The sequence below is a fragment of the Microcebus murinus genome, chromosome 29 (assembly GCF_040939455.1).
Source record: "Microcebus murinus isolate Inina chromosome 29, M.murinus_Inina_mat1.0, whole genome shotgun sequence".
NCBI classification, from domain to species: Eukaryota; Metazoa; Chordata; class Mammalia; order Primates; family Cheirogaleidae; genus Microcebus; species Microcebus murinus.
The window spans coordinates 11662106-11687834 of NC_134132.1; the positions used below are offsets into that span (position 1 = coordinate 11662106).

Consider the following 25729-nt stretch of genomic DNA (forward strand, 5'->3'; position numbering starts at 1 on the left):
GGTAATTTGAAACAGAAGTGGGATCACACTAGATCTGTAAGAGATCTAAAATTACTAGAGGGAAGTACAGGAGAAATTATTCTTGAATTGGGATAGTATATGTAGCAGAAGAAGTACTGCAATACAAACAAGGGCGTTATTATTTACAAGCGTTTTGAAAACGCCATTGTATGCAAGCCACAGTCCTGTTCAGCAGTGAAAATGAGCAGAACCCATTCTTAACCTTTTGCAGGGCATGGAATTCTTTGGCTTTCTGATGAAATTTGAGGATACAGAACCACACATACAAAATTTGCTATACTTCGTTGGTGTGGTTCACAATTCCCCTGGAGCCCAGTTAGCAAGCACCTGGCGCTCCCTGGCCTTAATCCCTGGCCCCTCGTCCAGCTAATAGACCCAATTTACCTTCCACATAAGGAGGAAGCTCACTCCTCACCCTTTGCCGCCCCGTTTAAAAACTTACAGCTGTCTTAATAATTGCCTACAGTGGTGAAGAATTTCTCATGCAAATGCTGCAAAGATGTTGCATGACAAAACATCATTTTACATCTACACAACAAAATAACAGGTTTCCCTGCCCAGTGATAACATGCTCATCGATTCTACAAGTTTCTTAATTCACTAATTCTATAGTCACCAAGTGTGCTAAAAAGCCACAAGAGTAAAAGACATAGTTTAACAATTATGGCAGAATTTATAAGGTGAGGGAGACAGATCATATTCTACTATCCGAATGGGTTCTTGAATCACAGGGGTACCTTTTTATTAGCTCTTTAAAGTAATGAGCTTTTACAAATGACCCTTGCTCGCATATAACAACATGTGATATATGTGACACATCTAAAGCACAATCATAATGTGCAGTAGATCATGTTTATCCAAGACCAAAAATGAAATGTTCTCTCAAATGCTTCATCATTTACTTGGCAAAATATAGACAGATTTTATATGCATATTTTAAATGTTTCAAAATATATTTACTTTTTTTTTTTTTTTTGAGACAGAGTCTCACTCTGTTGCCCAGGCTAGAGTGCTGTGGCATCAGCCTCGCTCACAGCAACCTCAAACTCCTGGGCTCGAGTGATCCTCCTGCCTCAGCCTCCTCCCGAGTAGCTGGGACCACAGGCATGCGCCACCATGCCCGGCTAATTTTTTTCCTATGTATTTTTAGTTGGCCAATTAATTTCTTTCTATTTTTAGTAGAGAGAGATGGGGGGTCTGGCTCTTGCTCAGGCTGGTTTTGAACTCCTGACCTTTAGCGATCCTCCCACCCTCCCAGAGTGCTAGGATTACAGGCGTGAACTACTTTTTTTTTTTTTTTTAAATCAAAGAGGTGGAAGGCAAACTCTTTCTAACATAATCTTACAGGTTGGCCTTATTCAGAACTCTAAAATACTTCATTCAGTGTATCCATTGTACCATAGTGATCATTCAACAAATCTACTCTTTTTCTTAATCTTTTTTGAGACAGAGTCTCACTCTGTTGCCCGGGCTAGAGTTCTGTGTTGTCAGCCTCGCTCACAGCAACCTCGAACTCCTGGGCTCAAGCGATCCTCCTGCCTCAGCCTCCCGAGTACCTGGGACCACAGGCATGCGCCACCGTGCCCGGCTCATTTTATCAAATCTACTCTTTATAGTATCTTTGGTCTAAAAGTCACACTGGTGCAGTCCCCTAAGACCTGCTACCTAATGTCAATGGAATGTTTAATGAGGACACTGCGACAATCACTTTGCCAAAAAGGAGGATGCTCAAGGTTGCCACTGAAGATGGCAAAGAAAGCAGACGCAAGGGGAAGGGGCGAGCGAGAAAGCAGGAGGAAAACAGATGGGAACATTCCGGAGGGCAGCAGGGGAGCCAGCACTAATAGCCACCTCTGGAAATGGACCTGCTCTCGCTTCAGCTGTGACCTCAGTGCAGAGCAGCCCTCCTGGCCGGTCCCTAGAAAGTTCTCTGGTTCCCCAGGCCCTGTTCTAGAGCTTTATTCCACACCTCCCAGGTCCTTGGACTTCAAACCGGGCTTACCTAGAGCAGGCGTCCTCAAACTATGGACCCCGCCTGGCACATGTATCCCGCCCGCCGGGTGTGTTTGCCGCCGCTGCCTGTCCTGCTTAGCAGCCGACTCGTCCCGGGCCCACAGGGCGCACTCTCCAACCGTCTGGGGGACAGTGAGCTGGCCCCCCCTGTTTAAAAAGTTTGAGGACCCCTGGTCTAGAGAGTCTCAAGGTGTACGAGGGCAAAAAGAGTTTTAAGGAAATCTATGTCCAGGTCCTTAATTTCTTTTTATTATTATTATTATTATTATTTCAGCATATTGTGGGGCTACAAATTTTAAGGTTTGGAATAAGGCCCTTGCCCCCCCCTCTATAAGTCTGAGCTTCAAGCGTGTCCATCCCCCAGACGGTGCACATCTCACTCATTATGTATGTCTACACCCCAATACCCAATACTCAATAAATGTAGTTCCTATGTGTCCACTTAGGTGCTGGTCTGTTAACACCAGTTTGCTGGTGAGCGCAGGTGGTGCTTGTGTTTCCATTCTCGGGACGCTTCCCTTAGTAGGATGGGCTCCAGCTCCAGCCAGGAACACACAAGAGGCGCCGGATCACCGCTGTTTCTTAGTAGGCCCTCAATTTCTAAACACCCCTTCCTGGACCAGGACCCAGGCTCTCGCTTCCTGCCTGGCTTTCCCCACTTGGAAGAGAAAAGCAGTCCCGTCGTCCACCTGAGCCAGTCTTGAAATGGGGCATTGCTCAGGGGTACGTACCCGTGAGACCCCCCCAAAGGAACAGGTCTCTGCAGACAGGGCCCCGCCGATATTAATAGGTGGGTCCTCGTTAAACACATCCATGTAGCAACCCTGTCTCGAGGCTGGGACGATTCGACGACACAATAAATCACGTTGTGTTGGACCCAAAGCTCAAAATAACTTGCCTGACCCGCGCCTTCCCTGCTAGCCACACATGAACTGGAATTAGGAAATGAGACCGATGGGACCATCGGAAGCGAGACTTTCATCAATAAAGTAAGTCTGACTCCACTGATCAGTTCGAAAATGAGGACTCGGTTTCTCAAACATTCTTTTAGGAAGTAAACGAGCAAAAATGTTTAAAAACTACTGCTCAACGTTCCTTCTTTCTTCACACTAACTGCCTTTTTCTTTACTTCTCAGACCTCTCTAACTCCTTCTATTTGTGCACTGATGAACTATCCCCCCTTGGCTGGCTGCAGTGGTGGGCGCCTGCAGCCCCAGCTACTCAGGAAACTGAGGCAGGAGGATCACTTGAGCTCAGGAGTTCAAAACCAGCCTGGCCAACATAGTGAGATTCCATCTCTATTTTTATTTTATTTTTTTAAATTTTTAATAATTTAAAAATATTTCTTGTCTTTTTTTTTTTGAGACAGAGACTCGCTTTGTTATCCAGGCTAGAGTGAGTGCCGTGGCGTCAGCCTAGCTCACAGCAACCTCAAACTCCTGGGCTCAAGCCATCCTCCTGCCTCAGCCTCCCACGTAGCTGGGACTACAGGCATGTGCCACCATGCCCGGCTAATTTTTTATATATATATCAGTTGGCCAATTAATTTCTTTCTATTTATAGTAGAGACGGGGTCTCGCTCTTGCTCAGGCTGGTTTTGAACTCCTGACCTTGAGCAATCCGCCCGCCTCGGCCTCCCAAGAGCTAGGATTACAGGCGTGAGCCACAGCGCCTGGCCTTCTTGTCTTTTTTTTTTTTTTTTTCTGAGTCCTCAGTCCCACTGTGAGGTTAATCCATCTGTATTTTTAAAAATCCCTCCCCACCCTCCCTAACTAATGCCCCTGCCCATGCATGCCCATAAAACTCTCAGCCTACAAACCATAGCTGGAGTTCCCCTAACTCACTCCCAACACACACAGTTCTTTTTAAGTGAACATTTTCATTTACAATAATTTTTAGATTTGCCAAAAAGTTGCAAAGGATTCCCATATACCCCACCACCACCGCCTGTTTCCTCGCTGTTTATCTCTTAAGCCACCTTTTGTCATTTGTCAAAACCGAGAAATCCACATTGGTGTATGACAAGGAACTAAACTTCAGACTGTATTTTGATTTCATCAGTTTTTCCATTCGAGTGCTCTTTCTGTTCCAAGATCTGGCCCACTGCACGTCTGTGAGAGTTTCTCGTTCTTTCCTTGTTTTCCATGACCCTGACAGTCTGGAGGAGTCCTGGCTGAGAATCCTGCAGAATGTCCCTCGATCTGGGTTTGTCAAACCTTTTCCCCTTCAAAGGAGGGAGGGAATTAAGCTCCAACTCCTGTGTATGCGTGGGACAGGGCAGTAGCTGTGCATACTCGGAATTCTTCCATAAGAAAGATTTTGCCTCCCTTGTTTATTTACCTGTTCAATCATTTGCATCCAGTACGGTTGGTCTCCTGGGTATTTATTTTGAACGTTGGGTTATAATCCAAAACTACATGATTCGTCTTATTATCAAATTGTTCCAGCCTGGGCCACTGGACGCTCTTTGTTTTTTTTTTTTTTTTTTTGAGACAGAGTCTCGCTCTGTCGCCCAGGCTAGAGTGAGTGCCGTGGCGTCAGCCTCGCTCACAGCAACCTCCAACTCCTGGGCTCAAGCGATCCTCCTGCCTCAGCCTCCCGAGTAGCTGGGACTACAGGCATGCGCCACCATGCCCGGCTCATTTTTTCTGTATATGTTTTTAGTTGGCCAATTAATTTCTGTTTTTAGTAGAGACAGGGTCTTGCTCTTGCTCAGGCTGGTCTCGAACTCCTGACCTTGAGCGATCCTCCCGCCTCGGCCTCCCAGAGTGCCAGGATTACAGGCGTGAGCCACCGCGCCCGGCCCACTGGAAGCTCTCCCCCCTGCTCCGTCCTTTTGTGTTTTCAGCACTCCTTACTTTCTGCAAGACACTCCAGCTCATCTCCTATTTTCCCCACCCCAGACTAACCATTGCTCCCAACACGCTAGCTTCTCCTCCTTAAAAGCCACCGAACAATCTCCTTGTGCCACCAGGGCCAAAGTCCCCAGACTAAGCAAAGTCTGCTTCCTCCGTAATGCCACCTCCCAGGGAAAGCTGTGTTCTTTTAAGGACACTGCTCTGATTTTTTGGACAACTCTTCCTATTTTATAATTCCTTCTGCTCACATCTAAGGATCCAGGATGAAATCCTAGAAAACCTCATTTGTCTCCTCTCAGTCTAAATACTGTCTTACACAACACGGTCGGTGACTCTCTGAATCAGGTGTCCCCAAACTTTGGCCCGAGGGCCACATGCTGCCCGCTGAGGACATGTATCCGGCCCTGTGGGCGTGTTTGCCGCCGCTGCCTGTCCTGCTTAGCAGCCGACTCGTCCCGGGCCCGCAGTGCGCGCTCTCCGACGGCTTGAGGGACAGTGAGCTGGCCCCCTGTTTACAAAGTTTGAGGACCCCTGCTCTAAATGTCTAGCTCCAGCCTAAGCCTCTCTCCACAGCTCTAAGACAATTCTTTTTTTTTTTATTTATTTTTTTGAGACAGAGTCTCACTGTGTTGCCCAGGCTAGAGTGAGTGCCGTGGCGTCAGCCTAGCTCACAGCAACCTCAAACTCCTGGGCTCCAGCGATCCTCCTGCCTCAGCCTCCTCCCGAGTAGCTGGGACTACAGGCATGCGCCACCATGCCCAGCTAATTTTTTCTATATATATTTTTAGTTGGCCAATTAATTTCTATTTATACTGACAGGGTCTCGCTCTTGCTCAGGCTGGTTTCGAACTGCTGACCTCTCAGAGTGCTAGGATTACAGGCGTGAGACAATTCTTTAGCACAGCTGCCCCCAAACAGATTCCTGGGCATGAAAGTCCCTTGGGAAGGTGTCCAATGGGGACATTCACTTAGTGTGTCACAGTTCCAGAAGACGCCAAGAGATGCCTATCATTCGGCCTCAGCTGCTATTTAGGTCTGGGAAACAGTTTCTCCAAATAGGAAGGTGACAATACCTCCTTCACCAAAGAAGGGATCAGAAAGCACTCGGGGGCCGGGCGCGGTGGCTCACGCCTGTAATCCTAGCTCTCTGGGAGGCCGAGGCGGGCGGATCCTTTGAGTTCAGGAGTTCGAAACCAACCTGAGCAAGAGCGAGACCCCATCTCTACTATAAATAGAAACAAATTAATTGGCCAACTAATATATATACAAAAAAAAAAAAAAAAATTAGCCGGGCGTGGTGGTGCATGCCTGTAGTCCCAGCTACTCGGGAGGCTGAGGCAGGAGGATCGCTTGAGCCCAGGAGTTTGAGGTTGCTGTGAGCTAGGCTGACGCCACGGCACTCACTCTAGCCTGGGCAACAAAGTGAGACTCTGTCTCAAAAAAAAAAAAAAAAAAAAAAAAAGAAAGCACTCGGGGAGGACAGGGCTTAGATGGTTCGTTCCATCCTTTGGAACAAAAGCAGAAGGCAGAATTCAAAGAGGGTTTCCTATAATCCGGTCAAGAGAAACCTGAGATAAGACAGAACTTAAAAAGTCCACCCCTGAGGCTGGGCCTGGAGGCTCACACCTGTAATCCCAGCGCTTGGGGAGGCCAAGATGGGAGGATCCCTTGAGACCAGGAGTTCGAGACCAGCCTGGGCAACATGGCAAGACCCTGTCTGTACAAAAAATAAAAAATAAAAAAAAAGTCTGTCAGGCCGGGCGCTGTGGCTCACGCCTGTAATCCTAGCTCTTGGGAGGCCGAGGTGGGCGGATTGCTCAAGGTCAGGAGTTCAAAACCAGCCTGAGCGAGACCCCGTCTCTACTATAAATAGAAAGAAATTAATTGGCCAACTGATATATATATAAAAAATTAGCCGGGCATGGTGGTGCATGCCTGTAGTCCCAGCTACTTGGGAGGCTGAGGCAGGAGGATCGCTTGAGCCCAGGAGTTTGAGGTTGCTGTGAGCGAGGCTGACGCCACGGCACTCACTCTAGCCTGGGCAACAAAGTGAGACTCTGTCTCAAAAAAAAAACAAAAACAAACAAAAAAAAAAAAAAAAAGTCTGTCGTATCTTATGTGTTTTTTAACTCATGCTCAGCAAAATAAATAAATAAATAAATAACTCCTTAAAATAAGATTGGCCTCCTTCGTTTTGTAAATGGGACAATCTGGTGGCCGTGCACAGTCACGGTTGTGGACGGTGTGCAGAGGAATGATGCCTTTAAAAAGAAAAGGGAAGCAGATGAGGAAGAGAGAGGAAGTCAGCCTGAGACACGGCCTGCCACCCGGTGAGCCGCACCCACCCCAGCTGCACAGGGCCGGAATCAACCTGAGGGGCCTCAACTCCAGCCCCCCCCACCCCTGCAGCTTTACTTATCCATGGGGAATTCCGAGTCACCCGCACTAAGCATTAGTCACACCTCTTCCTGGCTCCTTTTCCACCCATAATTGCCACCAAAATGGCGCAGAGTTCTTGGGACAGTGAAAGCACAGGGCTGGGAAAGGGGAGATCCTCACTTTATAGATGCTTTTTTATGTAGACTTTAATTTATACGACTGATCTCCAATTCCTCCTACCACCACCACTACCCTCCTCCTCTTGCTTTGTAAAAAATATTCAACAAGGAAGATAATCATAATATAAAGGTTTTTTCTCTTAAGCAGGTATGATATAGTGTGTTTGTTAGGATCCTACTTCATCAAAATTAAATTAGAGAGGCCAAGGCGGGCGGATCCCTCAAGGCCAGGAGTTCGAGACCAGCCTGAGCAAGAGCGAGGCCCCGTCTCTACTAAAAATAGAAAATTAATTGGCCAACTAAAAAAATATGTAGAAAATATGAGCCGGGCGTGGTGGTGCATGCCTGTAGTCCCAGCTACTCGGGAGGAGGCTGAGGCAGGAGGATCGCTTGAGCCCAGGAGTCTGAGGTTGCTGTGAGCGAGGCTGACGCCACGGAACTCTAGCCTGGGCAACAAAGTGACACACTATCTCAAAAAAAAAAAAAAAAAAAAAAACCTATTAAAATTAAATTTAATATGTGTTTTAAAAGGATTAACTGGGTGTCTGTAGCAAAAAGCGAGCATTCGGTATCTCTGGAGGGAAGGATTAGATTACTTATTTCCTTCTGGGCATTTTGACATTTTTCTAAACATTATAAAATAAACACACACCTGTTCTTGTAGTCATTTAACAACGCCAATCACAATATCAGAGTGACTGCGAAAACAAAACGGCTAGAATCAAATCTTAGCTCCAGGAAGGAGACAGGATCATTTAATCCCACTTCTCCAAGCAAGGATGCTCTTTCTCTACCGAGACTGGCTGTGTGCCTGTCTCCAGGGACGTGTGGGGTCATGAGGAGGCAGCCCCGTCCACAGCTGGCCAATGAAAAGCTCTGGAAGCTTCTGTCCTCCTCACAGCTAAAATGGGCTTCCCTGCAGCCCTGTTCCACTGGTTCTCCTTGCCCTCCTGACGCCAATACAGCTGCTCGCTGAGCTTTCCTACGTTTATTGTTTGATGGTGTATCTTTCTCTACGCTTTTCCCTCAAATGAGCATATTTTTTATATTTAAAATGCATGTAACGGCCGGGCGCGGTGGCTCACGCCTGTCATCCTAGCACTCTGGGGGAGGCCGAGGTGGGAGGATCGCTCGAGGTCAGCAGTTCAGGAGGATCGTTCAAGGTCAGGAGTTCGAGACCAGCCTGAGCAAGAGCGAGCCCCCGTCTCTACTACAAACAGAAACAAATTAATTGGCCAACTGAAAATATATAGAAAAAATGAGCCGGGCATGGTGGCGCATGCCTGTAGTCCCAGCTACTGGGGAGGCTGAGGCAGGAGGATGGCTTGAGGCCAGGAGTTGGAGGTTGCTGTGAGCGAGGCTGATGCCACGGCACTCACTCTAGCCTGGGTAACACAGTGAGACTCTGTCTCAAAAAAAAAAAAAAAAAAAAAAATACATGTATCTTAGTCCATTTTCTGTTGCTTGTAAGAGAATAACTAAAACTAGCTAATTTATAAAAAGCAGTTTATTTTCTACAGACATGGAGGCTGAGAAGCCCAAGGTTGAGGGACCAGGTCTGGTGACAGCTTCCTAGCTGGTGGGGAACCCACAGAGTCAGAGGTGACAGGGGGCATCACCAGGGGAGGGGGCTGGGCGTGCTTTTCCTACGATCTCAGGTCTGTCTTCCTCTTCTTATAAAGCCACCAGTGCTCCCCCCATTATAACCCAGTAATCCATTAACCCATTAGTCCAGGAGTGAATGAATCCATTCATGGGGACAGAGACTTCATGACCCAGTGACTTCTTCTCCTGCTCAAGACTGCCACACTGGGGATTACATTTCGACATGAGTTTTGGGACAGGGAGCTGGCAAACATGCAAGCCCTGGCAGCATCTCTTGCAAGCAGATTGTTGCGTTGAGCAAAAACACGGTCCGCCTGGCAAGTGACACGTGTAGTCACTTAATTATTGATTTGCCTGGGTTTAACTTCTACCAGCTCGCTATTTGTCTGCCACTCGTCCCTCCCTGCTTTTTCTCCCTTGCTCCTTTCCTGCATTCCTTTGCAGATGTTCAGGCCCCACCCAAACCTGCAGAATTAGAAACCGTGGGCAGAGTCCAGCAATTAGAGTTTCGATTCTCTGCCTCCTACACTAAACTTCAGACTCCACTGCTCGGCGGTTAACAGTGCGTGTCCTTAAACTCCGTTGAGGGTCACTACTGTGCCACTTCACAGCTGACACCTCTATCTTCTACTTTCTTTTTTAAATTAAAAATACTTATAAAGGGCTGGGGCCCAGTGGCTCACGCCTGTCATCCTAGCACTCTGGGAGGCCCAGGTGGGAGGATGGCTCCAGGTCAGGAGTTTGAAACCAGCCTGAGCGAGACCCTGTCTCTACTAAAAAACAAAAAAAAAAGGAAATAAATTAATTGGCCAACTAAAATAAAATTATATATATATATATATATATATATATATAAAAATTAGCCGGGCGTGGTGGCGCATGCCTGTAGTCCCAGCTACTCGTAAGGAGGCTGAGGCAGGAGGATCGCTTGTGCCCAGGAGTTGGAGGTTGCTGTGAGCAAGGCTGATGCCACGGCACTCTAGCCCGGGCAACAGAGTGAGACTCTGCTTCAAAATAATAATAATTATTATTATTATAATTACAAAGTCTTATGATCTTTCTGGATGCCCTACCACTCTCTTAAAAAAAAAAAACCATGTTTTTTCAGTAGTTTAACAAGAATTGGTTTGTTTCTCTTCTGCCAGTTCCCTCAGCCTTCCACGACACTGCCAGAACATGGAATCTATAATTCTGCAAATACACATCACAGAAGGGTGACTCCCTCACCCTTCCAAAAAAGGGACGCACTGCACCAGACCCCTTCTCTCCCCTCCGCACGCCTTCACCGTGAAGTCCCTGCAGCCCAACCCTTCTCTCGTGAAGCCAACCTTTGCATTAAATAAATATTTTGTCCTGGAAATGCTCTTTCCCCCCTTCTCCAGCCGAAGACCCCCTACCGTTATCCCAACCCCAACAACCGCGGCCCTTCTCTGCCAGCCTCCAGCGTAACCCTCACTCTTCACCCGCCACACGCTCTCGGGCTTCCGTGCATGGCAGGTCATGAGGCTGGCAGGCATGGAGGGGAATGTTTGCTTGCCTGCCTGGGCACAAAGGCAGCCAAAAAAACAAGGCAGCCAAGAGATAATTGCTGAAACACAACTGCGAAGAGCTGCGTGCTGCAGCGGCAGCTGGTGAGACTGCCCTCTGCGAGCAGGAAGGTAGGCTTGGCCCCCAACTGGGCCCATCTGCAGGGCCCGGGTCGGGAGGCACAGACGGGGCAAGTGAAGACCAGTGGACTATTTTCAACATTTCAAGAAAATTCCAAAGGAAACCACATCTCTGAGCACGAAAAAGAGTGTGCGAAGGACTCTGCCCTGGAACCTTCTGGAGCTTATGCCAACACCCGGTGCTAACACATCAGTTCACTAACGCCGATCAGGAAGTCTGCCTGGCAACTTGACGGGCTTTAATTTAAAAATAAGAAAAGCAGGCCGGGCGCGGTGGCTCACGCCTGTCATCCTAGCACTCTGGGAGGCCGAGGCGGGCGGATTGCTCAAGGTCAGGAGTTCAAAAACAGCCTGAGCGAGACCCCGTCTCTACCAAAAATAGAAAGAAATTAATTGACCAACTAAAAATATATATACAAAAAAATGAGCCGGGCACGGTGGTGCATGCCTGTAGTCCCAGCTACTCGGGAGGCTGAGGCAGGAGGATCGCTGAGCCCAGGAGTTGGAGGTTGCTGTGAGCGAGGCTGACGCCACGGCACTCACTCTAGCCTGGGCAACAAAGTGAAACTCTGTCTCAAAAAAAAAAAAAATAAGAAGAAAAGCAAATGCTTGTGTGAATGTAGTTTGTTTAGTAGAGGGACTCTTTCAAAACACAGGTCCAAAAAGAGGGGAAAATAATAGAAAACAATAATTTAAAGCACAAAGACAACATGGTTTTGGAGACAGGTACTTCCCTGCAGATGTGAACTAAAGAAAACAATTCGGAGGCCAGGTGTGGTGGCTCACGCCTGTATTCCTAGCACTCTGGGAGGCCCAGGCGGGAGGATCACTCGAGGTCAGGAGTTCAAGACCAGCCTCAGCAAGAGCGAGACCCCCATCTCTACTAAAAATAGAAAGAAACTAATTGGACAACTAAAAATATATAGAAAAAATTAGCCGGGCATGGAGGCGCATGCCTGTAATCCTAGCTACCAGGGAGGCTGAGGCAGGAGGATCGCTCAAGGTCAGGAGTTCGAAACCCGCCTGAGCAAGAGCAAAACCCCCGTCTCTACTAAAAAAAATAGGAAGAAATTAATTGCCCAACTAAAAATAAATACAGAAAAAATGAGCCGGGCGTGGTGGCGCATGCCTGTAGCCCCAGCTACTCGGGAGGCTGAGGCAGGAGGATCGCTTGAGCCCGGGAGTTTGAGGTTGCTGTGAGCCTCCGCACTCACTCTAGCCTGGGAAACAGAGTGAGACTCTGTCTCAAAAAAATAAATAAATAAATAAAACTTAAAAAGAAAGAACACAATTCGTGCCCCCTCAGCTGAGGCGGTGGTTCACAGCCTGGGCTACACTTGATAATCACCGGGGCAGATTCATAAATTCCTGACATTCTAAGGCCACACCTCAAGCCAATTCATCCCTGGGGGTGGGAGGCATGCGGCAGTATTTTTCTTCAGACGATTTAGTGTGTGCAGCCAAGCTTGAGAACCTCAGCCTCCTTACTCCGAGTGAGGGCCACAGAGCAGCAACCCTCCAGCCCGTGACGTCTACTAGAAATACAGAGTCTTAAAGTCTATCCCCGATCTACCGGATCAGAACCTGCATTTTTAACAAAGCTCAGAGGTAATTCATGCACTCGTTAAAACCTGAGAAGCGCTGCAATATCAAATACATGACACGGCCGGGCGCGGTGTCCCACGCCTGTCATCCTGGCACTCTGGGAGGCCCAGGCGGGAGGATCGATCGAGGTCAGGAGTTCGAAACCAGCCTGAGCAAGAGTGAGACCCCCGTCTCTACTGAAAATAGAAAAAAGTTAATTGGCCAACTAAAAAGATATAGAAGAAATGAGCCGGGCATGGTGGCGCATGCCTGTAGTCCCAGCTACCCGGGAGGCTGAGGCAGGAGGACCGCTTGGGCCCAGGAGTTTGAGGCTGCTGTGAGCTAGGCTGAGGCTGCGACACTATAGTCTGGGGGACAGTGAGACTCTGTGTCCAAAAAAAAAAAAGAAGCCCCATCACAAAGGCAAACACTGTTGAAATGAATTTCTTAGGTAATATGAATTTACTGAGCATCTACTGAGCACAAGGCCCTGCTCTGAGTGTTTCTCCCATATTAAATTAATTCCTGCCACAAGCACATAAGCCGAGTACAGTATCGGCACCCCTGCTTTACAGATAAGGAAAACGAGGCCCCCAGAAGACGGATAATTTTTTCAAAGTCATGCAGCTGGCAAGTGCGGCAGGGAGATACGGCCCAGCCAGCCCTGGTCCACGCTGCTAACCAGCAGCTGCACAGCACAGAATAAGCTCTTGTTACACTCTGGGAGAAGCCGTTGTTTGTTTGTTTGTGTATATATGTATATATGTATGTAATACTATGTATGCATGTGTGTAATACTATGTATGTGTGTATGTATGTGTTACATACACACATACATACAGAGTCTCACTTTGTTGCCCAGGCTAGAGTGAATGCCGTGGCGTCAGCCTCGCTCACAGCAACCTCCAACTCCTGGCCTCAAGCGATCCTCCTGCCTCAGCCTCCCCAGTAGCTGGGACTACAGGTGTGCGCCACCATGCCTGGCTCATTTTTTCTATATATATATTTTTTAGTTGGCCAATTAATGTGATTCTATTTTTAGTAGAGATGGGGTCTTGCTCTTGCTCAGGCTGGTTTCGAACTCCTGACCTCGAGCGATCCTCCCGCCTGGGCCTCCCAGAGTGCTAGGATGACAGGCGTGAGCCACCGCGCCCGGCCTAGAAGAAGCAGTTTCAAGATCCTGTGACTTTTTGCAGTCCTTTGGAAAGTGATCTTGTTTCCTGGTATGCCGTCATGTTTCACCACTGCACTCCCAAATGTGACATTACTTTTGAGCTCAGTAGATGACTTCCGCGAAAGGCAAACAGAGAAACGGTATCATAGTCGGGTGGTTTGGGTTTCTCTAGGAATGTCAGGAGTTTGAAAGAAATTAAATGCCTAAAACCAGAGCATCTGCCATATTCCAATGACTAAAGATGAGAATGTAAAAAAGGCCAACCAAGTAAACATGGAAAAACATTTGTTGGTTTGTTTTTTTTTTAACCAGATGGTTTAGGTACCATGAACACTAAAATCTCCCAAAGTGATTAGCAAGTCACGTTAAATATATGGTCAAGGCCGGGCGCGGTGGCTCACCCCTGTCATCCTAGCACTCTGGGAGGCCGAGGCGGGAGGATTGTTCGAGGTCAGGAGTTCGAAACCAGCCTGAGCAAGAGCAAGACCCCGACTCTACTAAATATAGAAAGAAATTAATTGGACAACTAAAAAAAAATATATAGAAAAAAATTAGCCGGGCATGGTGGCGCATGCCTGTGGTCCCAGCTACTCGGGAGGAGGCTGAGGCAGGAGGATTGCTAGAGGCCAGGAGTTGGAGGTTGCTGTGAGCTAGGCTGACGCCACGGCACTCTAGCCTGAGCAACAAAGTGAGATTCTGTCTCCAAAAAAAAAAAGAAAAAACCGAAAACAAAAAAGAAGTTGGGTTTCCCTCTGGTGTAGACAGCTAACTAAAGCTCTCTGGCTATTTATTGGCGAAGAAGATATGCTGGCAGTTCTCCTAGGACTCTTGCTCTGTCTCCCACAGTCCCAAGCTACAGAAAGACAAATATCACATGTTTTCCTTATTAATGGAAGCTAAAAAAAAAAAAAACTGATCTCATGGAGGTAGGAAGTAGGATGATGCTTATCAGAGGCCGGAAAGGGTGGGGGTGAAGGGGGAAAGACTGGTTGGTTAATGGGTGCAAAAATAAAGCTAGTTAGGAGGGTAAGTCCTCGTGTTCAACAGCAATAGGGTAAGTATGGTTAACAATTTACTGTGTATTTCAAAATAGCGAGAAGAGATCTGGAATGTTCGCACCACAAAGAAATGGTAAGACGATTGAGGTGATGGACATCCCAGTTACCCCGATTCCATCAGTACATGTCACGTGCCTGGATCAAAATATCACATGTACCCCATACGATACGTATAATTATTATGTATCAATAAAAAAAAAAAAAGAACTACACAACCAGAAATTCTGGGGGTAAAAAAATAACATTACCCCAGCTTAAGAATGGATAATTTTTCTGAAGGCTGGGAGTTCCAAGATCAAGATTTAAAAAAAAAAGAAAGAAAAAAAAAAAGAATGCATAATTTTTTTTAAAAATGACAAAAATAACTTAATGCAAAAAAAAACAAAAACAAAGGTGCTAAATAATCTTTGCTGCTGTGTCTGGTTATCGCCTGTTTTCCGCATGGGTCATCACCTCTTGAAGAACGAGAACTTGCTCACGGAGGGCTGGCTCTTCACCAAGTCGGACTCCTCCCAGTCTATAAATTCTTGGCTGTCAAGCCCCTCGCCGGGGAAGACCCCGGACTTGAGGCCCGGCGCTGCTGTGTCCAGACCCTGCCCTGGAGGGGCGAGTGACCAGAGAAAGGGCCCAGAGCAGGGCCGGGCGCGGTGCCTCAGGCCTGTCACCCTAGCTCTCTGGGAGGCCGAGGCGGGAGGATCGCTTGAGGTCAGGAGTTCGAGACCAGCCTGAGCAAGAAGAGTGAGACCCCCCCCACCCCGTCTCTACTAAAAATAGGAAAAAAATTAATTGGACAACTAAAAATACATAGAAAAAATGAGCCGGGCATGGTGGCGCATGCCTGGCTCCCGGGCAGGATTGCCTTCTTGTCAGGTAACTTCCAACACAAAGTGAACATCTTTTCGATGCCTTATCAAACTGTCAGGTGCTAATTGTGAATCAACTTCCAACATTTTATCCTTTGCTCTTTCAGTGTGGTTAAAATATCTGAGAGTGAGGCCGGGCGCGGTGGCTCACGCCTCTAATCCTAGCACTCTGGGAGGCCCAGGCGGGAGGATGGCTTGAGGTCAGGAGTTCGAGACCAGCCTGAGCAAGAGCGAGACCCCTGTCTCTACTAAAAATAGAAAGAAATTAGCCAAACAACTAAAAATAGAAAAAATGAGCCGGGCGTGGTGGCGCATGCCTGTAGTCCCAGCTACTCAGGAGGAGGCTGAGGCAGGAGGATCGCTTAAGGCCAGGAGTTGGAGGTTGCTGTGAGCGAGGCTGATGCCACAGCACTCACTCTAGCCCGGGCGACAGAGTGAGACTCTGTCTCAAAAGAAAAAAAAAGTCAAGAAAAAAAGCAGCCTTATTAGGAAACTTGACACTGTGCGATCCACTAGACAGGCTGTCATGTAAAAAGTGAACAGAATAGGTAGAAACAAGCGACCGCCAATGAATGAGACGTTGTAAAATAATAATAATAATTCTGGGGTTCTCTGATGGGAGCAGTCACATACCTGAACAGAAGTCCCGCCGCGACTGGGCCACTTCCCAGCTGATCTGTCATCAAACCCCCGTCCACCTGTGACAGCGGGCCTTCCACCCACGGCGACATGGCGACTGCAGGAGTCCACACGGCCCAGGCCAGAGGGCACGTCTGACTCAGCCCTGCCCCGCCCGGCGCCGCCTGCAGCGGGTTCTAGAATGTCCCGTGCGTGGGGAGCAGGGCCACAGCCTCCCGCAGAGACATGCCCGGGCCGGTCCCCGCAAGGCGCTGTCTCCTGGACTGCAAGTGAGGCCACTCCCTAGCACACGCTCAGGCGAGTCCCAGTGACATCTCTGAGTGGCTGGGGGGGGGTGCTGGCGCCAGGCGCCAGGCTTGGCGGGGGTGGGGGGCGTGGGGGTGAGGCCCCGCCATCCGCAACGCCCTGGGGGCTCCCGGGCTAGTGTGACGGCCACCAAGTCCCAGAGGCAGTGGGAACGCGAGAAGGAAAAGAAGGAATTGTGCAAGGGTGGGGGGAAGGGTGTCAGAGAACAACACACACACGCACACGCGCACACACACGCACACACACGCGCACACACACACACACGCACACACACACACACACACACACACGCGCACACACACACACACGCACACACGCACACACACACACACACACACACGCGCACACACACACACACGCACACACACACACACGCCCTCTAAAATGAAATCAAGCCGGGCATGGTGGCTCACGCCTGTCATCCTAGCACTCTGGGAGGCTGAGGAGGGAGGATTGCTTGAGGTCAGGAGTTCGAAACCAGCCTGAGCAAGAGCGAGACCCCGTCTCTACTATAAATAGAAAGAAATTAATTGGCCAACTTATATATATATATATATATCTATAGAAAAAATGAGCCGGGCATGGTGGCGCATGCCTATAGTCCCAGCTACTCGGGAGGCTGAGGCAAGAGGATCGCTTGAGGCCAGGAGTTGGAGGTTGCTGTGAGCGAGGCTGATGCCACGGCACTCGCTCTAGCCTGGGCAACACAGTGAGACTCTGTCTCAAAAAAAAAATAAAATAAAATAAAAAAATTAAAAAAAATAGAAAAATAAAAAAATAAAAAATAAAATAAAATAAAATAGAATTCATGGGGGAGGTGGCGGCTGCAGCCCACTGGGGGGGGTCCCCAGGGACCGGTCCACCACAGCTGGGCGGCAGGAAACGCCCCTCCGGGCTGGGGCCAGGCCAGGCTGGCAGGCAGGGGCGTGCAGGGAGCTGGACACCCGTGAGCTCTGGGCCTGGCGTGCACCATTGTGTCTGCACCGGGCGTCCCAAGGGGAGGTGGCCCCTGCACCCAGCTGGAGGGTGCAAGATCGCCAAGGGACGGCGTGCTCGGGGGCGCCGGGCCGGGCTGGGCGCCACCTGGTGCACACGCTTCCTTACGCGCGCACACACACAAGCACACACATGCACTGACACACGACATGAGCAGCAAGACAAGGCGGCCACAACAACCAGAAAGAGACTGTCCCAACCCCAGCAGCGGCCCTCCAGCGCCCTCTACTGGCGAAGCTCAACACCGCGCTCACTGCGAAGCAGAGATGCTTAGATCAGGGTCCCCGAATTGAGGAAAAGGCAAAGCAGGAGAGCACAGAAAGAGCCACGGATTCTTAACTCCAGTGTCAAAAGAGGTGGCATTTCAGAAACACAGGAACGAAAAAAAAAAAAAGGTGGCATTTCGGCTGAACCTTGGAGGAGGAGGAGGATGGCAATAGACTGCAGGGCTGGGGAAGGGAGAGAGCTCATTCTGGTGGAGAGAACAGTTTTATTATTAACCCTGGACGGCAGGCCAACCATTAAGCCCCTTTAAACTGCAAATGGCAATGCCTGCCAGGCCTAGCTAGGAGATCGATCGCTGAGAGGTTGAAATGCAACACTGCACTGTGAAGAAGGTGTGAAAAAAAGTTTAAACATTCGAGGAACAAGGCGTGCTGGCAGTATTTGTCCACAGTAACCAGGATCCGAGCTCCGGTGTGAGCTCCCAGTGGACTAGCCTGCTCCCACCCGCTCTTCCCTCCCCTTGGTACTAGTTTCCCTCCCCATCCCTTCCCTGGCTCTTAGGAAGAGACACATCAAAGGCTCTCCACAGGCCTTTGCTGAATGAATGAGTGAATCCTGGACTACCTTGAGAACAGAGAAGAACTTCCGTTTAAAATCAAACTAACCATGGCCGGGCCGGGTGGCTCACGCCTGTAATCTCAGCACTCTGGGAGGCTGAGGCGGGAGGATCGCTCGAGGGCAGGAGTTTGAGAGCAGCCTGAGCAAGAGCGAGAGCCCGTCTCTACTATAAATAGAAAGAAATTAATGGGCCAACTAAAAAAAAATATAAAGAAAAAAATGAGCCGGGCATGGTGGCTCATGCCTGTAGTCCCAGCTACTTGGGAGGCTGAGGCAGGAGGATGGCTTGAGCCCAGGAGTTGGAGGTTGCTGTGAGCGAGGCTGACGCCACGGCACTCACTCTACCCTGGGCAACAGAGTGAAACTCTGTCTCAAAAACAAGAAAAAATATAAAATAAAACTAACTTGAGGGAAATACACAATTTCTATTTACTTAAAATAAAAGGGTACTACTTTCTTTGCACATAGTTATCCGTGCTTTTGATGTATACCCTAAACTGTATCTTAATGCAATATTTTAACAGTTAACATGAAATAAGGATATTGTTGAGAAATGAATCCCCAGTGTCACCCTATCACACATTAAATTTCCCAAATGCTTAATACCGTAAGTTCCAAGGCCAGGTGCACCTGCTGGCGCCTGTGGTCCTAGCACTGCAAGAGGCCACGGCCAGAGGACTGCTTGAGCTCAGGAGTTCCATCCAGACCAGCCTGGGCGAGGGGGAGACCCCAGTCCCCACTAAGAATAGAGAAATTATCTGGCCATCATAGCGAACGCGTGTGGTCCCAGCTGCTCGGGAGGCCGAGGCAGGAGGATCGCTGGAGGCCAGGCAGCTGAGGCTGCAGTGAACTAGGATGGTACGGTGGACACTGAGCTCATATCTTGGACATCAAGTGCTCACTGGAGGGACAATCGGAGTCTCTGGCCGGATGCTGGAAGATAACCTAAAATGAGAATTGCTACGGATTCTAACCGTCGGGAGGTTGATTTACTGACAGGGCCACCACCTGACACCCGGGCAGGGCTAGATCAGATGACAAAGTGCTCCCGGGGAGCACATCACCACCTCACTGCAGGGACCAACACGGCTCCGAGGAGACTCTAACTCAGCGTGGGCACCCCCTCCAACCCTGAATTTTTTTTTTTTAATTAACTAATCTTTTAATCTCTGTCCTGCCATATGGCTCATTAGCCGCCTCCATCCCCTCCCTCCCCCCAATGTCCCAGTGTAAAGAAAGCAGCTTTGTTCCTTCTCTATTTGGAAAAGATGCAGGTGTCTGTCCCTACTGCGGCCACCCTGGAACCCTCTCCCGGGAACAATCTTCTCTCTGACACTCACGTATGATGTCAGAAAAAACAGTCAACTAGAAGGCATCTCTGGCCCAAGGCTCAGAGCTTTTCTATTTTTTATTTTTTTATTTTTTTGAGACAGAGTCTCACTCTGTTGCCCGGGCTAGAGTGAGTGCCGTGGCGTCAGCCTCGCTCACAGCAACCTCCAACTCCTGGGCTCAAGCGATCCTCCTGCCTCAGCCTCCCGAGTAGCTGGGACTACAGGCATGTGCCACCATGCCCGGCTCATTTTTTCTATATATGTATTAGTTGGCCAATTAATTTCTTTGTATTTATAGTAGAGACGGGGTCTCGCTCTTGCTCAGGCTGGTTTCGAACTCCTGACCTTGAGCGATCCTCCCGCCTGGGCCTCCCAGAGTGCTAGGATTACAGGCGTGAGCCACCGCGCCCGGCTGATTTTTTCTGTATATTTTTAGTTGGCCAATTAGTTTCTTTCTATTTTTAGTACAGATGGGGGCTCGCTCTTGCTCAGGCTGGTTTCCAACTCCTGACCTCGAGCGATCCTCCCGCCTGGGCCTCCCAGAGTGTTAGGATGACAGGCGTGAGCCACTGCGCCCGGCTGATTTTTTCTATATATTTTTAGTTGGCCAATTAGTTTCTTTCTATTTTTAGTACAGACGGGGGGGGGGGGCTCGCTCCTGCTCAGGCTGGTCTCGAACTCCTGACCTCCAGCGATCCCGATCCTCTCGTCTGATCCAGATCCACTGGACTCGGCTTCCTGGAGTGCTAGGATCACAGGCGTGAGCCACCGTGCCCGGCGCCCCAAACCTTGGAGTTTTAAGCCAGAACTGAGAAAGTGTTTCCCTGTCACCAGGTTTTCAGAGGACAACGTGACACAGAGGCTGAGCGCTGGGGACAGAAGGAAGCCCGCCGGACTGCCACCGATGAGTCCGTTAACCTTTCCTTCCCCTTTTTTTCATCTACAAAATGTAACCTCGAGGGGAGGCGTGAGATTAGAATGAAAGCGTGCCTAGCCAATGCTCGGCAGTCTTGGGCACTGTGCTCCTTACATCTGAGCTGCTTTACTCGTGTGGCATCTGTGCTCCCAAGCTGTCCCCCGGGTTGTCACCGTCCTGATATCAGAGGGGACGGGAGGGCCTGGAGCTCTCTCTTATCTGCAGTTGAAAACATCTCAGCTGCAGGATGCCTCCTCTCTAGCTGCAAACGTGTCTGTCTGTTGGACCACTGAACTTTTTCAAGACAATTATTTTGAACTCTTTGTCACATAGTTGATGTCTTTTTCTTTGGAGTCGGTTTGTGGAGATTTACATTTTGTCCCTGTCGCCGGGCCCCGTTTTTGTTTCTTGGTGCGCTTTGCGATTTTTATGTGCTTATTTCTGCAGTTGAGCTTTGCACATTTGCAGAATCAGCTAGCTACCTCTCTGTCCAGTCTTTGCAGACCGGCTTCCTTCTGGCGAAGTCCTTTAGCAATCATCCCAGCAAGGGATTTCGGGGGCATCTTAATCTTTTTTTTACAGGGATGGGACTCCTCTGGGCTTCCCCGTGTAGTTCTGTAGTTAGAGAGGTTTGCTGGCTTCTCTTTTGGGCGGTCCTGGCCTCTCTCAAGCCTCACAGCTGGCTTGCAAGAAAGACTCGGAAGGTGATCACCAAACATCTGGAAATCGGCAAACAAACCAGAATCCCCGGGTGCCCAGCGCCTGGCTGCCTGCACTCGGGTTACAAAGGGCAGTCGGTCTGCGACCTCCAGTTGTCGGAAATCTGCTTAGGGCTTGGGCTGACTGCCACCGGGAAGGCAAGTGACAAAACAGCCAGAGATAAGCTCGGTGGGGAGCTGACTACACAGAGCCAGGAGTTTATGGAAGGCAGAATTTACACAGCAGTGGCCAAGTGTTCATTCCATAAAAATGCTACACTATTTTTAATAGTGTCGCTTTCAATACCATAAAGTGTGCGAAGACGATCGTGACGGTGAAAGGTTCTGACTATGCACAAAGCCCCACAACTACACACATAAAAGGAATAGCATCTTCAAATGTAAACCTTAAGACAATCGCCTTTGGGCTTTTTTTTTTTTTTTGCAAAGAGCTAAGAATTTACTTAAAAACTCTGACACCAAGCAAAGTGGCTCACGCCTGTCATCCTAGCACTCTGGGAGGCCCTGGAGGGAGGGATCGCTCAAGGTCAGGAGTTTGAAACCAGCCTGGAGCAAGAGTGAGACACCCCCTTCTCTACTAAAAATAGAAAGAAATTAATTGGCCAACTAAAAATATATAGAAAAAAAAAATTAGCCGGGCATGGTGGTGCATGCCTGTAGTCCCAGCTACTCAGGAGGCTGAGGCAGGAGGATCGCTTAAGCCCAGGAGTTTGAGGTTGCTGTGAGCTAGGCTGATGCCATGGCACTCTAGCCTGGGCAACAGAGTAAGACTGTCTCAAAAAAAAAAATCCCAACTTCTCTAAAACCACAATGTAAATGATAACAAACAAAAAATAAAAAGAAATCGAATTACAAATTTAAAAAATTTTAAAAAAGAAAAAAAAATCACCAACTTCTCTCTGCACAGAAGGTAAAGGAATTTTCTTCCTGATGTTGGGTGGGAAAGGGTCAAGAGGAAGGATCGAAGCCCTCAGTCTCCCCACAGGTACAGGACTCAGAAATTCTGCCCCGGGGAAGAGCACGGTGGCTCAAACTTGCAATCCCAGTACTCCGGGAGGCCGAGGCCAGAGGATCGCTCAAGGTCAGGAGTTTGAGACCAGAAAGAGCAAGAGCGAGACCCCATCTCTACTAAAAATAAAAAGAAATTAATTGGCCAACTAAAAATATATAGAAAAAAAATTAGCCGGGCATGGTGGTGCATGCCTGTAGTCCCAGCCACTCAGGAGGCTGAGGCAGGAGGATCGCTTGAGGTTGCTGTGAGCGAGGCTGGCGCCACGGCACTCACTCTAGCCCGGGCAACAGAGTGAGACTCTGTCTCAAAAAATAAAAAACAGGCCGGGCGCTGTGGCTCACGCCTGTAATCCTAGCTCTTGGGAGGCCGAGGCGGGCGGATTGCTCAAGGTCAGGAGTTCAAAACCAGCCTGAGCAAGAGTGAGACCCGTCTCTACTATAAATAGAAAGAAATTAATTGGCCAACTAATATATATAGAAAAAATTAGCCGGGCATGGTGGCCCATGCCTGTAGTCCCAGCTACTCGGGAGGCTGAGGCAGGAGGATCACTTGAGCCCAGGAGTTTGAGGTTGCTGTGAGCGAGGCTGACGCCACGGCACTCACTCTACCCTGGACAACAAAGTGAGACTCTGTCTCAAAAAAAAAATAAATAAATAAAAATAAAAAATAAAAAGGCATGCCGTGCTGTCCCAGCTCCTTGTAACTAAAACACAGCGGAACACGCTGCAGGGCCATTCTCGACCTGGGCAGGGCACCTGCAGGCCGCCCTGGGCCCCCCACGCCTTTTTCCGGCGGCCCCTGAGGCTCTGGGCAAAGCCTGGGTGGCAGTGACAGCTCTCCCTGGTCACCTCAGCAAAGATCTCTCCCAGGGTAAACAGTCAAAAATTCCCAGGAAGAGCAGCCCCCACCGCACTGGCCACTAGGAAACCCTGTTTTCTTTCAATTAAAAAAAAAAAAAAAGAAAAGAAAATGTAGGGGTCACCCTGCAGCTTTGTTTACCAGTAATGGGTCCTGGCAGCCCCCATTTATCACCCCTGGAGACTCTTTTGCACTTTGATGTGAAAAGAGTCAGGGCCCATTGTGCGGGCCACTTTGGGGGCAGCAGCCCCTTTCATTTGCAAAAGAGGCCCCGGCCCCAGGTCCCCTGCGACTGTCAGGAGAAGAAAATTCATCGCCCTTCCTGGCGGTTATTAGTCAGAGACAGGAGGGAGACGCTGGCTTGAAGGCATCTCTGCAGAGAAGGTTCCCAGCGCAGCCCTAGCCTTGCTCACCTTGGCAAGGCCCTTGCCCCAGCCCCAGCTCTGCCGGAAGGCAGCCTGCAATGGCTTTCTCCTTCCTTTAAGCTGTCACAGAAAGCCCAAGTGGCCTAACAGAACTAATGGTTTAGGTGTCCCTGCATTAAGGTGACTCTGTGATTTTTTTTCAAGAGCAAAGAGCGTACCAGCTCTCTGCCTTGCCCCTAACACACCCTCAGCTTCCCCCCAAAAATGAGGTCAAAAGGTACCCATTTATCTCCACCTTGACCAGTCTCTCACGCATTGCAAGAAAATGAGTATTGAGGAAGTTTAAAAAATAAAGAGAACTTAAAAGATTTCTTCAAGTATCTAAGAAGTGCCCAGGGGTAGTCAAAAAGGAGGATGCAACACAACTAAGGAGGTCTTTTTTTTTTTTTAAAGTAAACTTTTAAATTTAAAATATAAAATACATTTTTGAAAGCACACAGCTCACACATGAATTTTCACTGAATTTTCACATGAATTCCTTTCATATAAGGAATATATGCCCTTATACCCAGCACCCCCACTCGGCGGCAGCAGCAGGACTGCTGGACAATTAAACTATTTTAAGCAAAAGGATTTATCTTAATCTTGGCTGGGTGTGGTGGCTCCCGCCTGTAATCCTCGCCAAAGATTTGAGAGGCCAAGGTGCAAGGACTGCTCGAGGTCAGGAGTCTGAGACCAGCCTGAGCAAGAGTTAGAAGCCATCTGTACCAAAAATAGCAAAGATTATACAATTCTATTTTGTTGTAAAAAAAAAAAAAATTCAGCTGGGTGTGGTGGCTCGTGCCTGTAGTCCCAGCTGCTGGGGAGGCTGAGGCAGGAGGATCGCTTGAGCCCAGGAGTTTGAGGTTGCTGTGAGCTGGGCTGACGCCAGGACACTCTAGCCCGGGTGACAGAGCAAGACTCTGTCTCAAAAAAAAAAAAGTTTTTGTGACCCATCAGGGCCAATATTAACTCTATTGCCACAATGCATTAGATTTTTTTTTTCTTTCTTCCTTCCTTCTTTCTGTCATAACTTTTAGACCCGAGTCTCCTTAACAAGAAAGATACCGCTTCATGCTTCCCATAGCTTTAGTAAAACCTGCCCATCTACTGTATTTAATAACATCTTACCTAGGTAAATATATATACATACAATCCACCTTCTGCCAATGTTTTAAAATCTTTTAAAAGCAACAAAAATGAAGAGACTGTGCAGGCCAGGTTTTGACGAAGGCATCGGAACTTGTTTTAACACAGGGACAAAACTGCACAGCTAAAGCTTTGTATGTTCACTGTTACTTAGTGTGGAAATCAAAAACTTTCCCCAACTAAAAACAAACTAGCAGCCCCAGCATTCCCTGCAGTCTGATTCACACATTCCATTAGGAACATCTCCCCAGGCCCTTTGCTCCTTCCAGTAAAATGAGGACATTGATGTGAACACAGAAAACAAGACTCAACATTCTGAAATGATGTCTCCACCCCGCCCCACCTCCAGCTTCTAAGATTCAGGGGAAAACGAAACAGAAATTCTCTTTTTCCTAACCCTGTTCCCCAGATTCCAAAGGAGGCGGACTGCTTGCTATAGCTTCAGAAAAGCCCTCGCGATGGAAGAGCTCCAGAAAGAAGAAGAATGTTCTTGCCCGCGCCAAGACGGCGTACAACTGGCTTCCCGACAATGATGATGTGACACTGAGCGCTTCAACTCAATGTCCCTCTCAGCCACCACCTGGACCAAGGTATCATCTACAAATATATAATGCCAACTGCCTGGACCGACATCTCCCGAATAAATATTAATTCATTCTCCTCCAGCTCTTGGCATTAGTAGAGAGTTCAGGACTAAAGACATAGGAAAAAAAAACAAACATGTAAATGAATTTAAAACTGCCCCATGGGAACACAGACTTGTGAGCTTAGAATAACTTGAAGATGCCTCTAAACAGAAACCTACCTAACAAAAGCAAGCAATTCCTCTTCTCAACATCTACCCAAAAGAAATAAAAATCCTATGTTCGACATTGTTCGTAACAGCAGAAAAAAAAAAAAAAGTTGATACAACCTAAATGTCCACCAACTGGTGAATAGTCAACAAAAGATGATACACCTATACAATGGAATATTATTTGTCGATAAAAAGAAATGAAACACTGATACAAGCTACAACAATGAAGCATGAAAGCATTATGCTAAAAAGAAGCCAGTCACGAAAACCCACATATTGTAATTACATTTATACGAAATGTCCAGAATAAGCAAAAGTATTAAACAGATTAGTGATCACGGGGTTTGAGGGTGGGCATG

The 25729-nt window shown here is 48.4% G+C and overlaps 1 protein-coding gene across 2 annotated transcripts in view; it reads right to left on the reverse strand.

Annotated features, from left to right (window-relative positions):
- AFF1 (ALF transcription elongation factor 1) overlaps positions 1-25729 on the reverse strand; it is a 177737-nt gene that overhangs the window by 130153 nt on the left and 21855 nt on the right. Inside the window, exon 1 of one of the 2 annotated variants that reach the window (XM_075998593.1) lies at positions 16035-16312. The exons of the other annotated variant lie outside the window; for it this stretch is intronic. Coding sequence (XP_075854708.1) covers positions 16035-16132 — 98 coding nt within the window. The 5' untranslated portion in view covers positions 16133-16312. Of the gene's footprint in view, positions 1-16034; positions 16313-25729 lie in introns of those variants that run through there. 2 annotated transcript variants of the gene reach the window in all.